This window comes from Quercus lobata, chromosome 11, assembly GCF_001633185.2.
Source record: "Quercus lobata isolate SW786 chromosome 11, ValleyOak3.0 Primary Assembly, whole genome shotgun sequence".
Lineage (NCBI taxonomy): Eukaryota > Viridiplantae > Streptophyta > Magnoliopsida > Fagales > Fagaceae > Quercus > Quercus lobata.
This window is the reverse complement of record NC_044914.1, coordinates 16,956,489-16,970,826: the sequence shown is the minus strand read 5'-3', so window position 1 is coordinate 16,970,826 and position 14,338 is coordinate 16,956,489. Positions and strand designations below refer to the sequence as shown.

Genomic DNA, 14,338 nt, shown 5'->3' with positions numbered 1-14,338 from the left:
ATAGAGAGATGGCGTGGGTCTGATCGGAGGATTGGGCAGAGGCGTTGATCGGCGGAGTGGGGAGGACTGGGCGGCATGGGTCTAATAGGAGGATTGGGTGGAGGCGTGGATCGGCGGCTTGGGGCTTGGGCCAGTGATGTTGAGGCCGACAGAGGGGCACGGACTGGGCGATGGGGCTTGGGGAGATCGGCGATGGGGCTTGGCGTGGGTCGGCGAGCTGGGTCGGTGGAATAGGTCGGCGATGAGGGAGCTGGCCGGTGAGCTGAGGGATGAGGGAGATGAGGGAGATGAGGAAGGCCGACGAGCTGAGGGATGAGGGAGGCCAGTGAGTTAGAGAGAAAAAAAATTGACCGGCGAGTTGAGGGATGAGGGAGATGAGAGAAAAAAAAATTGAGGAAGAAAGAAGAAAGAAGAGAAGCCGGAGAGAGAGAGAGAAAAAGAAAGGAATATTTTAATGAGAGAGGAGAGAGAAGTGTAATAAAAAATAAAAAATAAAAATTTAGCTTTGAGCTACAGTGCACATCTAAAGATAGATGTGCACTGTAGCTGAGGAGCTAAATCTTTTAGATTTAGCTCCACTGCTGCGTGATGATTTTTTGGTATTTGGAGCTAAAAAATAGCATTATACCTATATAACACCACTGCTGTGAGTGCTCTTAGAGAAGAAACTTGTTGGGTTGAATTTGTCCTTTTTTACCTATTGTAATGATTCATAGTAATGAATCGATATTTATTTATTTATTTATTTTGAAAAAAAAATTCAAAACTAGTAAATACATAATGGAAAATTTTTGTTATACATATATTAATACACACGCTTTTGCACACATAAAAATTAATTGTGTTTTAATTACTATTTATGTGTGTGCAAAGGTCAAAGATGGCGTATTAGTAAGGAGTTATATTGGTGCTACAATTTGTTGCACAATTTCTACCACAGTTCACCTACATGACCCTATTTTTATCCTTTTTCCACTTACAACTTGTCACGTAGACGAATTGTAGCATAAATTATGCACCCGCATAACTCATTAGTAGGTATGCTAGTCTGTAACAAATGCCAATGGGTTATTTGAAAGATTTTGACACTATGCTATAGAACAAGAAGATAGCAATAAATTTTTTTGTATGACATTGGGATGGTGAGGTGGGCATTTTCTGTTTGGCTAAGCTGTTCACATTAGTGACTATGACATTGGGCGTGATGCACAAGTCACAAGGTCTGATCTTTTTTACTCTTTTGCTCTCGCCCACACATTTGAAGTTTCTCTGTTATTTCCGTCAAACTTCCCAGTTTTCACACTCGCGGTCATCTTCTCATTGAAAATTTGTCGGTTCATATGATAATAAATTGTTATTTATAGTTTCTTGATGATATAAAGAGTTAATCATAGTAAAAATTCATGAAATTTTGAAGAGGTGATTCGGGCCCATTTGGTAGCCCTACTCAAGCAATATTTTTCATATTTTAAACACATTTTCACCTACGTTTTCACTCACACGTATATCAAAAACACTCAAACAATATTACTCAAATTCAAAGTCACCATCAAACTGCACAAACCAAAGTCATAAGAGGATATTTCAAGTAGATCAGAGGAGGCTTATGGAGTTTGAGACTCAACCAAGAACAGTGAGAGCAACAAACACTTTGAATTAGTGACAGTGCAGTAGAGCCAACTGGGCGACGTCGGCAAGGAGGCTAGGGTTAGGGGCAGCAATGAGGCTCAACTTGGCCATGACGGTAGCAAGGATGCTAAGGTTAGGGATTTGAGAGAGAGATCAGAGAAAGGGAGAGTGAAAGATTAGAGAAAGTAAGAGAGAATTTTCTAGAACCAGTGAGAATGTTCTAAAACTAAAACATAAACTCATGATTTTTTCTTTTTAAAAATTCTAGGTCGGATGGGTCAGTTTACACGGGTTAGAAGTCAAGGGACTCGAAACCAACCCATAAGACCGAATTTTAAAATTAATTGATCCACATCCGACCCGTATGAACAATTGGATCTGCCCATGGGCCTTCAGGTCAGATTGGATCGGATGGGTTGGTCGGGCCTGACGAGTTGATGGACAGCCCTAATTGTGTCCAACAATGTTTTAGAGTATTGTATTATAATCATTTTACATTACCTAGGGTTAACCGTTTTGTCCTTTAACAGTATGTGTAAACATTTGTTTATACATTTATTTATTATATATTTAAGTATTATTACTATCGGATTTTGAAAATATAAACTTATTTATTTTTCTACACAATGTGGCTGTAATAGTGAAACAAGGTTTGCAATTTTGATTTACTAAAATAGTTAACTTGAGAAATTAAGTATTTAAATATTATAAAATTATCCAAAATATTTATTGCTAATTGCTTAAATATTTTCTTTTCACTTAAAAAAATTTATTAATTGAGACTAGATTCGCTACGCTTCTTGATAAAAAGATAAATTTAAGAAGCGTATACTTCATCTTCAATTGAAGAAAACAAACACACACTCACATACAAATTAATCTTTTATTGTAGAGTTGCATATTCTTCCAAAAGTCACGATAATCAAAAAGAGCAAACAACAAATAATAATAAGATAAATATTTGTCTTCTAAACATAAGTTTACTCATTTGTTTTGGTTATTGCATTATTGGCAAATTACGGTCAACAATAAAAATGTTCATTTTTTTTCTCTATTATGTGTTTCCAATAATATAATATTGGGTAGCAATTTTGGTTCCTTAATGAGGTTAGCTTGGATGCAGTAACAAAATATTTTTTAAAAATGTTAAATATTGGAAATTTTGAAAAAATCAAGGGTCAAATGGAGTGATATGATATGAGGAGCTAGAAAATGAGCATCATAAGCTTTCTAACGACACTTCATTTGAGTTAAACAAGGGTCAGAAGGCCAAAAAATAAGTTCACATAAGTGGAAAAAATCATGCGAAACCCAGGGTGAATGGTTCAAAATAAACTTGACATGCCCGCTTTGCACATATATTTATCACAAATTACTCATGGGAGACCCAAAAAGTTGGTACTAAGTAAACTAAGCATGCTTCTTTAATTACACTTTGAAATAAAAAGCTCCATTGGATGTTCCCCAGATTGTTGAAAAATACTTGCAACAAGGATGACGAGAAAAAAAACACGTCAAAAATTTCACATTTGAACCACCCCATTTCTCAATTGAATAACATTTTTATTGTAGCACAAAAAAAAAAAAAAAAAAAAATTGCTACCTTTAAAAAGAATGTTACTCAACCTTTTTAATGGTATCAAGAACAAGTAAAATGAAGATCTTTAAAGCCTCGAACCAAGTACACAAAATTGATACCAAAAACTATATATAAGGACAAGAATTTGAACTAGAATGCCTCTAGCAAAGCTTATTCCTCACTTCTAAATGACTGCAGATTCCTTCTTGGCCAATTTCAGTGAATCAAGATAAACCATGTATATTGGAAAGTGAATAGGTGTGCAAACACCCTCCCTAAAGAAGGGTGCTCATTATATGCAAATTTTGTTGTTTTAAATCCCCCTTTAAATCCCCCCCCCTCTCTCAAACCAAAGCACATGCTCACACATACCATGTGCTTTTGCCCTAATGCTCATAGTATGAGCAAATTTTTTATTCTGGTTCTATAAATTTGTCACCCCTCTGACTCGAAAACATTAAAATTAAAATACCATGAAAATACCTAAATTCTCTCTCAATTATTCAAGAAAATTTCCAGATAAATAATCCTTCATCAAATCCTAGCTTCCCGTTTGGTATAATTCATAAATCCTTTTTATTTCACTATTCTTATGCTTCTTGTCTTTATAAGACTATAATGAATGCCACACATGTGTGATTATGAATAATTATAGACACGCATAATTAAGCTAGGATTATTTTCAAGCTTATGTTAGTATGTTAATTCCATGATTAAATGAACACATCCATGCATGCATAAGATGGTTACCATATTTTTTTTTGGTTAAAATTAAGAACTTGGGTATCAGTAGAGATTTTGTTTTTGTATCTTACCCATTTTTATTGGTCTTGAAATAAGCCCGTGATGGGTTTATGGATATCATGTCAGTTTGGGTGGCCGGGTATGGTTATGTATGAATTAATTGACTTCTCTCTAGAATGTAGTTAATCTCTTTGTGACGAAATATACATGTATGTTTATATCTGGATGAATATGCTTTAGAATGTATTAAAATAAAAAAAGACCACCGAAGCTGCACCAACGAACTCACATAGTGGGCCTAAAAGTGTAAACATCTGAGCCCAAGCCCACACCAATTCCTTAACAACACAAGGCATGGCAAGGCAAGGCAAGAGAAAAGAAATGTGAGCCTGGAAAATTTGCATTTAAATTAAAGCAAATTTTTTCTTCTATCCACATGCGCACATGTCATATTGCACCATGAATTGATTCAAGATGTTGGTATCAATGGTGACCATCGACTTTTGAAACATATTGAAGGATTGTTGAAGAGTGATTATTCGAGAGATGATACAGATGCTGCTCTTGAAGGACTCGTCAAATTTCTTGAGGATGAAAAACTTGAAAATGCAAAGAGCAGTGTAAAAATCCAAAAAAAAAAAATTAGTTTTTTTTTTTTCTTCTTAAAATTAGCAAAGAAGGGCATTTCATGATTGAGTTCTTGATATATATATATATATATATATATATATATAAAATTCTGGAAGTGACAGAAAATTTAACCATTGAAAAAAATTTCTTCCTAAAATTTTTTAAAGGGCTATTAGTTGAAAAGTTGAAATTGTCATTTGAGCTCTTATAGCTTAAACGGTAATAAGTTTCAGCATAAATCTTAGATGCCTTTAAAAAAATTTAAAAATTAAGTAGCTGATGTCCACCCAATGTACGAAGCATTTTGAAACATTTTGTAGAAATTTAACGGCAAATTATAATCTTTGGAAGATTAACTTCAGTTATATTACTTGTAATTAAAAAGAGAAAATATAAAATTATTATAAATAATGTTGTTGAGAATAAGAACTTATTGCTTGAGTGATTGCCAAATATTTAACTATTTTCACTAATTTAACAGTACAATTTTTTAATATAAATATTATTAAATTTTCTTTTATCTTTTATTGCACTTTTTTTCAACTGTTGCTAAGACAATTAAATTTGATCAAAATATGTAATATTTCCAAATCAATTTTTCCTTATATAAAGCTTAGAAAAATAATCATAAAAATTCATTTTACATAAAGAATTTGTGTATTTATAATTTTTTTTTAAAGTGTACTGATAAGTATTTAACACTTGGAAAAAATGCATTTACCTTATTAATACTTTGTTTAATTACATAGCATGACTTTAGGTTATTACAATATTGTATATAATACAGTAATAACCATAATAAGTAATCAATTTTGTAATATTTTTATTACCTGTAATTTATTTATCAAGTTAAATTTATTAGAGATAATAGAAATATTACAAATTTGATTACAAACAGATAATGGCAACTACATAAAAATAAAAATATTATATAAACATGCTAAAATAAAAACCATGTGTTGGAATTCAAAGTTTTTTTTTTTTTTTTTAATAAGAAATCTTTTACTGTTTAGAGACCAAATTGTTTGGTTTTGCACTTTACTGTCTACATTTACGTCATTCTCAGCCGTGAATTATGACAGTTTTTATTGAAAGAACAAGGAAATTACTACAAGATAGTGATTTTTTAAATCTCAATTCTTTGAGCCTCCCTAGAAACTATGAGGGAAATTCTAAAATTACTATAAAATATTTATAAAATTAGGTGTCTAAAATATGATTTGTGTTATTTAATCAACATAATAAATTATTGTTTTGTGATTTGGTGACACGTTAATATGTAATAAGTAATCAAATTTGTAATATTTTTTTATTATCTATAACTTTTTTATCATGTTAATCTAGTTTATTTCTTATCACATTAGTTTAATGCCATGTCAGTTTATAAAATTTGATAGTATTTTTAGCATTTTTTAGTTATAAAGTGTTAGTACATTTATGATTACAATTTTTCTTTTAATTAATGATTGCAATGTTTATTAGATAGAATTCTATTTTATACATTTACTATTCTGTTTTTTTTAGGAACTACCTATTCCATTTACTATTTTAGCTCAATATAGTGATATTTTCTTCCAATTCAGTTATTTTCATGCATGCATAGGTTAGGAACCAATAAAACATGAAAATTCTTAATGAAGTCACTCTGTGTGTGTGTGTCTCTCTCTCTCTATATATATACTGGCTATTGGTTACCTATATATGATTAGTTATACTATTCTAACTTTTTGTATTCTTAAAAATTTAATTGTTATTCATATATAATCACGAACTCAATGTATTAAATTTGCCTTTAATTAGTACATATAATTCGTGTTTAAGTGGTGCATTATATGGGTATAATACTAGTATATTTTTTAAATTAGATAAAAATGATAAGAATGTATAAAAGGAAAAAGGAAAAACATAAATAATTAAATAAATAAAAACCACCACTAAATCACATAATGGGCCTAAAAGTATAAACAATTCAACCCAAGCCAACCATATTTATTCATGCAAAAAAGGAATTATATATATACATATGTCCAATTATCTTTCTCTATATATAGAATATTCTAAAAACTATTTTTATTAAGTTTTTAAAATTTAAAAGAAAAAACATTATCTCTCTTTGTTTTGATGTTAATATTTTCTAGAAAATAAATAATTAAAAAAAGATTCTATAAAACTATTTTATTTTCTTATGCTATTAAACATCGAAAAACTCAAAAAATTATGTTCTCATAAAATTTTAAATAAAAAGAAACGAGGTAAATTCCTAAAACTTTGATTTGATACCATTTACGGCTCTCAAATCTCATTAATAAAAAATTAAAATATTCTTTGGTCTACTGAACTTCAAACTTTTTCCTTTAACTGTTTAGGAGTTGTTTGCTAGTGTAACTAGAACAACAGTTTTTAGTGTTTAAACAACATTTCATATATTTCCATACACTTTTTTACCCACACGTATTCTCAAAATATACAAACAATATTACTAGAACAACATTACCAATTAGTGACCAAAGTTTTTGGTTTTGGTGCTTTACCGTCGACATTTACATCAATCTTAGCCGTGAATTATGGCAGTTTTTATTGAAAGAACAAGAAAATTACTTGTAGATAGTGATTTTTTAAATCTCAATTCTTTGAGGCTCCCTAGAAACTGTGAGGGAAATTCTAAAATTACTATAAAATATTTATAAATTTAGGTGTCTAAAACATTATATGTGTTATTTAATCAACAAAATAAATTATTGTTTTGTGACTTGGTGACATGTTAATATGTAACTAGCTTGTAACTCCATGTATATGTATAAATACACTTAAAAATATCCAATAAGATGCATAATATAATTCTTATATATATAATTTAAATACTATTGATAGTCATTTTTATGATCAATAGCCTATGATTTGGATTGATTTGGCATTTGGGCCACGTTACCTAGGCTTGAATTAGAATATGCATATGCAGGCTTGAATGTAGGCAAAAATAAATTTGGGCTTCAAAAATTTTTTTTTTTTGGTTGGGCCACGAATTTGGCCCAATCCCTAAACGGGGCCCGTGGGGCCCGCGGGGCCCGGTTGGGGCGGGTTCGGGTCCCGGGAAAAAAAATGCTTCATAATAATTTTATTAAAAAAAATATATGGACAATTTACATTTTATACCTAATAATATTTTTACAAATCTATAAATCAATAAACCATAACTAATATCATAATCATAATTCAATAAATCATAACTAAGATTTTAAATCAATAAATTACCTAGCTAAGATAACCATTTAATCATTAATCAACAAAATCATAACTAAAATAAAAGTCCAACGAGTCCAAGAAATTAAAAAGCTACAAAATAAATCCTACAAGTTTAGAATAATTACAAACCAACAAATTAATCCAACAAGTCTAAGAAATTAAAAAAGCTACTAAATTAATACAAAATGTTTAATCTTCCACAATTGTGACACAACTCCCATCAATTGTGGCACAACTCCCATCATCTTCATTTGGCTCTCCATCATCAGGAATGGATTGAAATGTACTATCTCCAGATATAGTTGAAGAACCTACAACAACAATGAATTAAAAAATGGAATAAACTTCATCAAATTGTAACTAGCAAATATAAAAACACAATTTTGATTTTATAAATAGAAATTAGACAATTGCTAACCGTTGATTTCACTCCATAACCAATTCTGAGCACACATCATTCCCAACAAACACAAAAAACAATATTTCACTGCCATATTTCACACTTAGTTTCACTGATTTCAACATCCTCCAATCCCCTCCTATTTTAGTCCTGATGTGTGACACATGGTATTATTTAATTTTTGAATGCCACATGTCTTAGATTTAAATATAAATTGGAGGAATTGGAAGGGATCTTATCCCGGCCCATTATGCTCTAAACGAATAAAGGAGGTAAATGCATTTGGACATCACAAAATCACAATAAGAAAACAAGAAATGCAAGTATTGAACAATAGATCACATTAAACAACACTATTCAGCTTCATAGGCCTAGACATACATATATCAACAGTGAAAGTGCAAAGCAGAACAGAACACACAAATCAGCTTATTCATTACATTACAATTCAGTGCTCCTTTATACTAGCATCTGACAGAATCTACAATCTATATCAGCCTAACAGTTTCTTAACTACCCCTTAACTACCTCATCTCTAAGCATATTAAGCACATGCTCAATTACAGTAACAACACATTTTTTTATTACAGTAGCTACACATTACAAGATACACAGTTACTGCTATCTGCACTATCACAAGCATAAACCATATCTTAACAATATACGACATAAAAGATTAAAAATTTGTAACCTCACCCTCCACCCTTTTACTTTGTTTTTTTGGGGGCGACCACCAGCTTCAGGTTGTGAGCACAATCCAATTAGTTCAACTGACCTGGATAATTCAAAACTATTCAGATCAATGATTCAATACACAGCTATAAACACACACACAGTTTTCAAATAAAACCACAAAGCTATATGAATTTACTCTTCATTATTAAAAGAGCCGAGCTTTTGATTTGTTTTTACATCTTCTCAATTCATGAAAACACTGAAAAAAATCTAAAAGCTGGATAAGATGCCTTCTCAACTCATCACGTTACTTACAATGCCTATATATGCTCATCCAATACAGTATTACATTCCAAAACACACACACACAAAATAGAACAAAGATCTAAGCATCTCAAATTATATATATATATATATATATATATATAGTACGCGAGACCTGACCCAAAGAAATGTGACTTTTATCATATCATATAGATCTACCCCCACTACTGCCACCAAAGAAATGAAAACAACTACATTCCAAAAACACACTCTTTTTTTTTATTTATTGCCCAAATGATTATCAATTACCAACTATTATTTTTAACAAAATAAAATTACCAATTGACAAAACAAGGAACAGAAGTGAAATTTAGATCCAAGATCTACTGCTTTTGGATTCTGAGAAGAATATAAAAATGAAAGTCTCTCTGGATCTGTTGGATGTTTAATTAAGAAAAAGCTTAGAAAAGAAAAATGTAAATCTAGCACACAGACATGAAAAGGCAGCAAGAGACAGAACACTCAAAACCCACAATACTCAAAACAAATTTTGATTTGTTTTTACATCTTCTCAACCACACAATCAAAACCTCCTAACAAATTTTAATGAAACACTGAAAAAAAAAATCCAAAATTTTAAAACAAAAACCTGGATAGATGAGCTTCGGAGTGAGGGTGAGGAGGCGAGAGAGGCGTGACTGAGGGAGTGAGGGAGTGTCGGAGTGAGTTGCTGAGGGAGAGGGAGTGTCGGACTGAGCTGAAATGAGGGACTGAGGTGAGGACTGAGGACTGAGGACTGAGGGAGTGTGAGTGTCGGCGTGAGTTTCTGCTGAATAGTGAAGAGTGAAGAAATGAGGGATTAGCCAATTAGGGTTAGAATATAGGAATATATATATCTAGGGTATTTTTGTAATTTTTGAGTACCGGGTTTTTAACCGGGCCGGGTTTCGGGCCGGGTCTCGGGTTTTTTAGACAAAACCCGGACCCGACCCGGACCCGCTTCGGGTTTTTTTTTTTTTAAACCCATACCCGACCCTATTCCTAATCGGACCGGGTAAAATCCGGCCCATTAGGATCGGGCCGGGCCGGATACCCGCGGGTCGGGTAAAAATTGCCATCCCTAGTAAGGGGGGTTTGGCTGAGCTGTACGTTCACACAAACAACTATGAGATAGAGCGTGATGCACAAGTAATAAGGTCTGATCTTTTTTATTCTTTTGCTCTCGCCCACACATTTGAAGCTTATCTGTTATCATAAATCCCAGTTTTCACACTCTGGTCATCGTCTCACTGAAAATTTGTCGGTCCATATGATAATAAAAGGTTATTTATAGTTCCTTGATGATATTAAGTGTTATTCGTAGTAAAAATTCATAAAATTTTGAAAAGACAAATTGTTTTAGTTATAATTTTACAATATATAGGAAAAAATAAATTAATAATTGTATCAAATTATCTAAGCTTTCAAAATTTGTTTTGTGAAAATACTTTCAAAGAATACTTATTTTATTTTATTTTATTTTTAAAATATAAAACCTGTTATTATGTAATTTCTTTGTCTCTTAATATTTTATTTCAAATATTAAGAGAAAGAAATTAGGTAATTTTTTGCGTAGACTTTTGCTTTTTACTCTTTTGGTTTCGGCCACATATTTGATTTGAACGTGAATCGTGTGATTTATCTAAATGATGGTTTTTAATTATTTTCCTTTAAACTTCCCCAATTTTTACAGAAGTCTCTGCCCATTAATATGTAATATGTAATCAGTTTTCTTATATTTTTATTACCTTTTTAATTTATTAGAGATAATAAAAATATTACAAATTAGATTGCAAACAAATAATGGCAACTGTATAAAAATAAAAATATTATATAAACATAGCAAAATAAAATAGTCACATCTACTTACATTGATAATATATAATGACAAATGATAATGAATTATCTTGTAATTATTTTGAAATATGAAAACTTGAAGAATGGTGTAGGGACAGGGTTCAAGCTCTTCTCCTATTGGATGAGTAGATTCAAACCCAATTAGTCCAATACAATAAATTTATAGAGAATGAGTCTAGGAACTAGGTCTTAGTCAAGATTATAACAACTAGACACAGTTATGTATGGATTAAATAACAAAGATATAAGCCAAAGTATGAAGTTCTGTCCTCGGGCATTTCATCCGAGGAATTTAATATTCTTCTTCTTTCTTCAATGCTAGGTTCCAAAGGCTTCCAGGATAATGCAAATTTCTCTCGTATTCTCCTTTTTTCTCCCTTCGGCTTTTTTCTGATCCCCCATTCTTGAAGGATCTCTCACATTATATATCTCCTTTCAATCGATCTTAACCCTCCATCTGTTGATCATGCAGGTCTTTACTTGAGTGCTCGTCCCATCAGCTACCTTCCTAAACTCTCTGTGAGTTGCGACAACCAAGACCGTACTGTTCAGGGGTCATTTTCTTATTAATGCGGCCAGAATGTTAGTTGGGTACATTTAATGCGGGAGTGACTGTTTCTCCTTGAATTGCTCCTACACCATACCCCATGGGTGTCCTACTGTACTTATCCTTTTTCTGGGGGCGCTCTGGGAGGCTGCCTTTGATGACGTACCGTTCTTTCGTTCTAGAATCTAGAATACCGAGAACAGGATCGTCCTCGGCAACGTTTCTAGGCTATTTGGGTTTTTTTGTTTGTCCTCGATCATTTCTTCTTCCTTGACGTGGGCTTTGGGTTTAGTATAAAGTGGGTCGGGATTGTCAAATTCTTTGGCCCCACAAATGGAATCGTAAAACTTAATATAATTACATTTTTTTTTTTTTGTTAACAACTCAATATATTCAAATTATCTTTTTATTAAATTTTTTTAATTAAAATTTTTTAACGATCATCTTAAAAAAAAATTTATGAAGCCACTACTAAATAGAGTAGATGATGTTAATGATGTGTGAAGATAGATAGACAGCTAAAATATCAAGAAATTTTAATATTTTAATAAAATAGATAATATAATAAATAATGGTTATGTAAAATTTTTTAAAAAGGTAAATTCTTATCTAAAATAAAAATAATTTTTTGGACAAGTTAATACAAATGTTCTTAGCGATAAATTCATATTTATTCATTTTTAAATAAAATAATAAAATCTAGTAAATACATTATTATACATGCAGGTACATCCTCATGAGAAGACAAAAAGAAAGGATTTCATTCACCCCACAATTGACGAATTGAATGAAGCTAGGAAGTAAAGGTGCATGGTATGGAGTCGACTTCATGGTTATTTCAAAGATTCTCTGACACTATGCTATAGAATCCAATCCACGAAGATAGCAATAATTTGTATAACGACATTTCTTGTTTGGCTGAGCTACTTTTTTAATCAGTCATCAATGACATTGAGCGTGATGCACAAGTAATCAGGTCTGATATTCTTGACTCTTTTGCTCTCCTTGCCCACATATTTCTCTCCCTGTCTGAAGAATAAGACACGCCTAACACCAATTTTCAAAAAGTAAAACACTTTTGTGCCAGGAAATAACCCCACAATTTGACAAAACCGTGTGCTGGAATTCAAAGTTTTGTTTTTTCATAAGAAATCTATTATTGTTTAGTGACCAAATTGTTTGGTTTTGTGCTTTACCGTCTACATTTATGTCTGATGATGAAATGATCGTCAGTTGATTACGATCGTCCAGATGGAAGCCGTTCTTTACCAAATCAATCTCCTACAATCCGTGGACGAACGAAAGGAAGCAGTTTGTCGGTGTTGTGCCTGCAAAAGGGTCTCTGATGCCAAAGTCAGAAAGATTGACAAGGGAGAGTGATGAAAATATTGTGCTAGAGTGTTTTCTTACCCCCAACCCTTTTTGGGATCAGTCTTTATATATGTGTGCTTGCAGGTCATATCTTCTAGCCGTTGGTGGAATCTTGATGGAGGCTTTAATCTTGCCTTGTAACGCCCTTGCTGGGTGTTAATGATGAGCTGTCATTCCCAACGGTCTGAAGGTTGATTAATGTCTCGTAACCGTTCCACGAAGAGTGGGGACGAATATTCAGGTCTTTGAGCGACGACCTTCTCTCCCTGGACGATTTCCTTAAGGTCGTCCCTATCTTGCATTGTATGGACGATTGTAGTTTTGGTCGGGCATATCAGCTGCCCCCCTATTCCATGGTCGTCCATTTCTCGGACGATTATAGGAATATGAAACAATTGTTATTATCATTATTTTTGATTTATTTATTTTTCTCAGTAATGGCGCTTGGAATTCTGCCCCGCATTGATTGCGTAGTGGCGGCTGTGGCTCCTCTCAGTGCCACGTGTTCAATTTCTACTGGTGGGAGTGCCTCGTTTCCGGTGTGTGCCTTTTCAGTTTTCCCGCACTTTCCAAGGCAGAGACCTTTGATTTCTTTTGGCTTTTTCCATTTCCCCATTCTCTGTGCGGTTGATCTCTCCTACGCGTATTTTGCTCCTCACCTCCTCAGTTTTCTCCCTAACTTCCAGGTACGCCCACCCCCATTTACGCTTTCTTTCCTTTCTGGTTTTTCCTTGCATTTGTGTCACTTAAGTTCCTTTTTCTTTCTGTACTATTTTCCCTTCTTACTGAGTGGTGGTGTTAGTTTTTCCTTTCTTTCCTTTAATGGTGGACACTTTCAAAGCTAGGCGCAACTTCCCTTCCGTAGCTTTTCTCCTTGCCCGCCTAGGTTCCTTGGTAGAGTTTTCCGGTGACCTATTGGGTGCGCCTTCCCTTGCCGGTTCGTACCCAGTAGTTGAGGAATTTGTTAATAGGGGTACCGGGTTAGGTTCGGCGTTGGGTGTTTTATACCCTCTTCTGTTAGAGTCTCAAGCTTGGTTTCGGTCTATTAGAGGGCACCTAAGAGAGGAAAATATGGGTTTAGAAGAAGGGTTAGGTGATTTGGAGAGGGGTTCGTCCTCAAACGTGGTCGAGGAGAAGGCCGGGATCGGTGCTACGACCACCATTATTTCCCGTGCTCCTTCGTCTTCTCATTCCCCTGCTCCAGCGACGGTCCGTCGTTTTCATGCCCTGAAGGAAAATTGCTCCTTGAAAGTTGAGGTTTTTAGTAAATTTAGGGACAGATTCCAATTTCCAGAGGGAACCAAGGCTCGTCTACCCAGGAAGGGCGAAAAGGCTTGCGCCTTTGCCCACGGGGAAGTTT

The 14,338-nt window shown here is 33.3% G+C and overlaps 1 protein-coding gene across 1 annotated transcript; it reads right to left on the bottom strand.

Moving 5' to 3' along the window:
• Positions 1 to 7,942: 7,942 nt before the first annotated feature.
• LOC115966478 lies at positions 7,943 to 13,715 on the bottom strand. The gene is made up of 4 exons (XM_031085709.1): positions 13,561 to 13,715; positions 9,814 to 9,993; positions 8,922 to 9,000; positions 7,943 to 8,136 (listed from the first exon to the last, which is right to left on the bottom strand). Exons 1-4 carry the CDS (start codon positions 13,713 to 13,715, stop codon positions 7,996 to 7,998), a joined length of 555 nt encoding a protein of 184 aa, XP_030941569.1. The 3' UTR covers positions 7,943 to 7,995.
• Between the last annotated feature and the right edge of the window lie 623 nt (positions 13,716 to 14,338).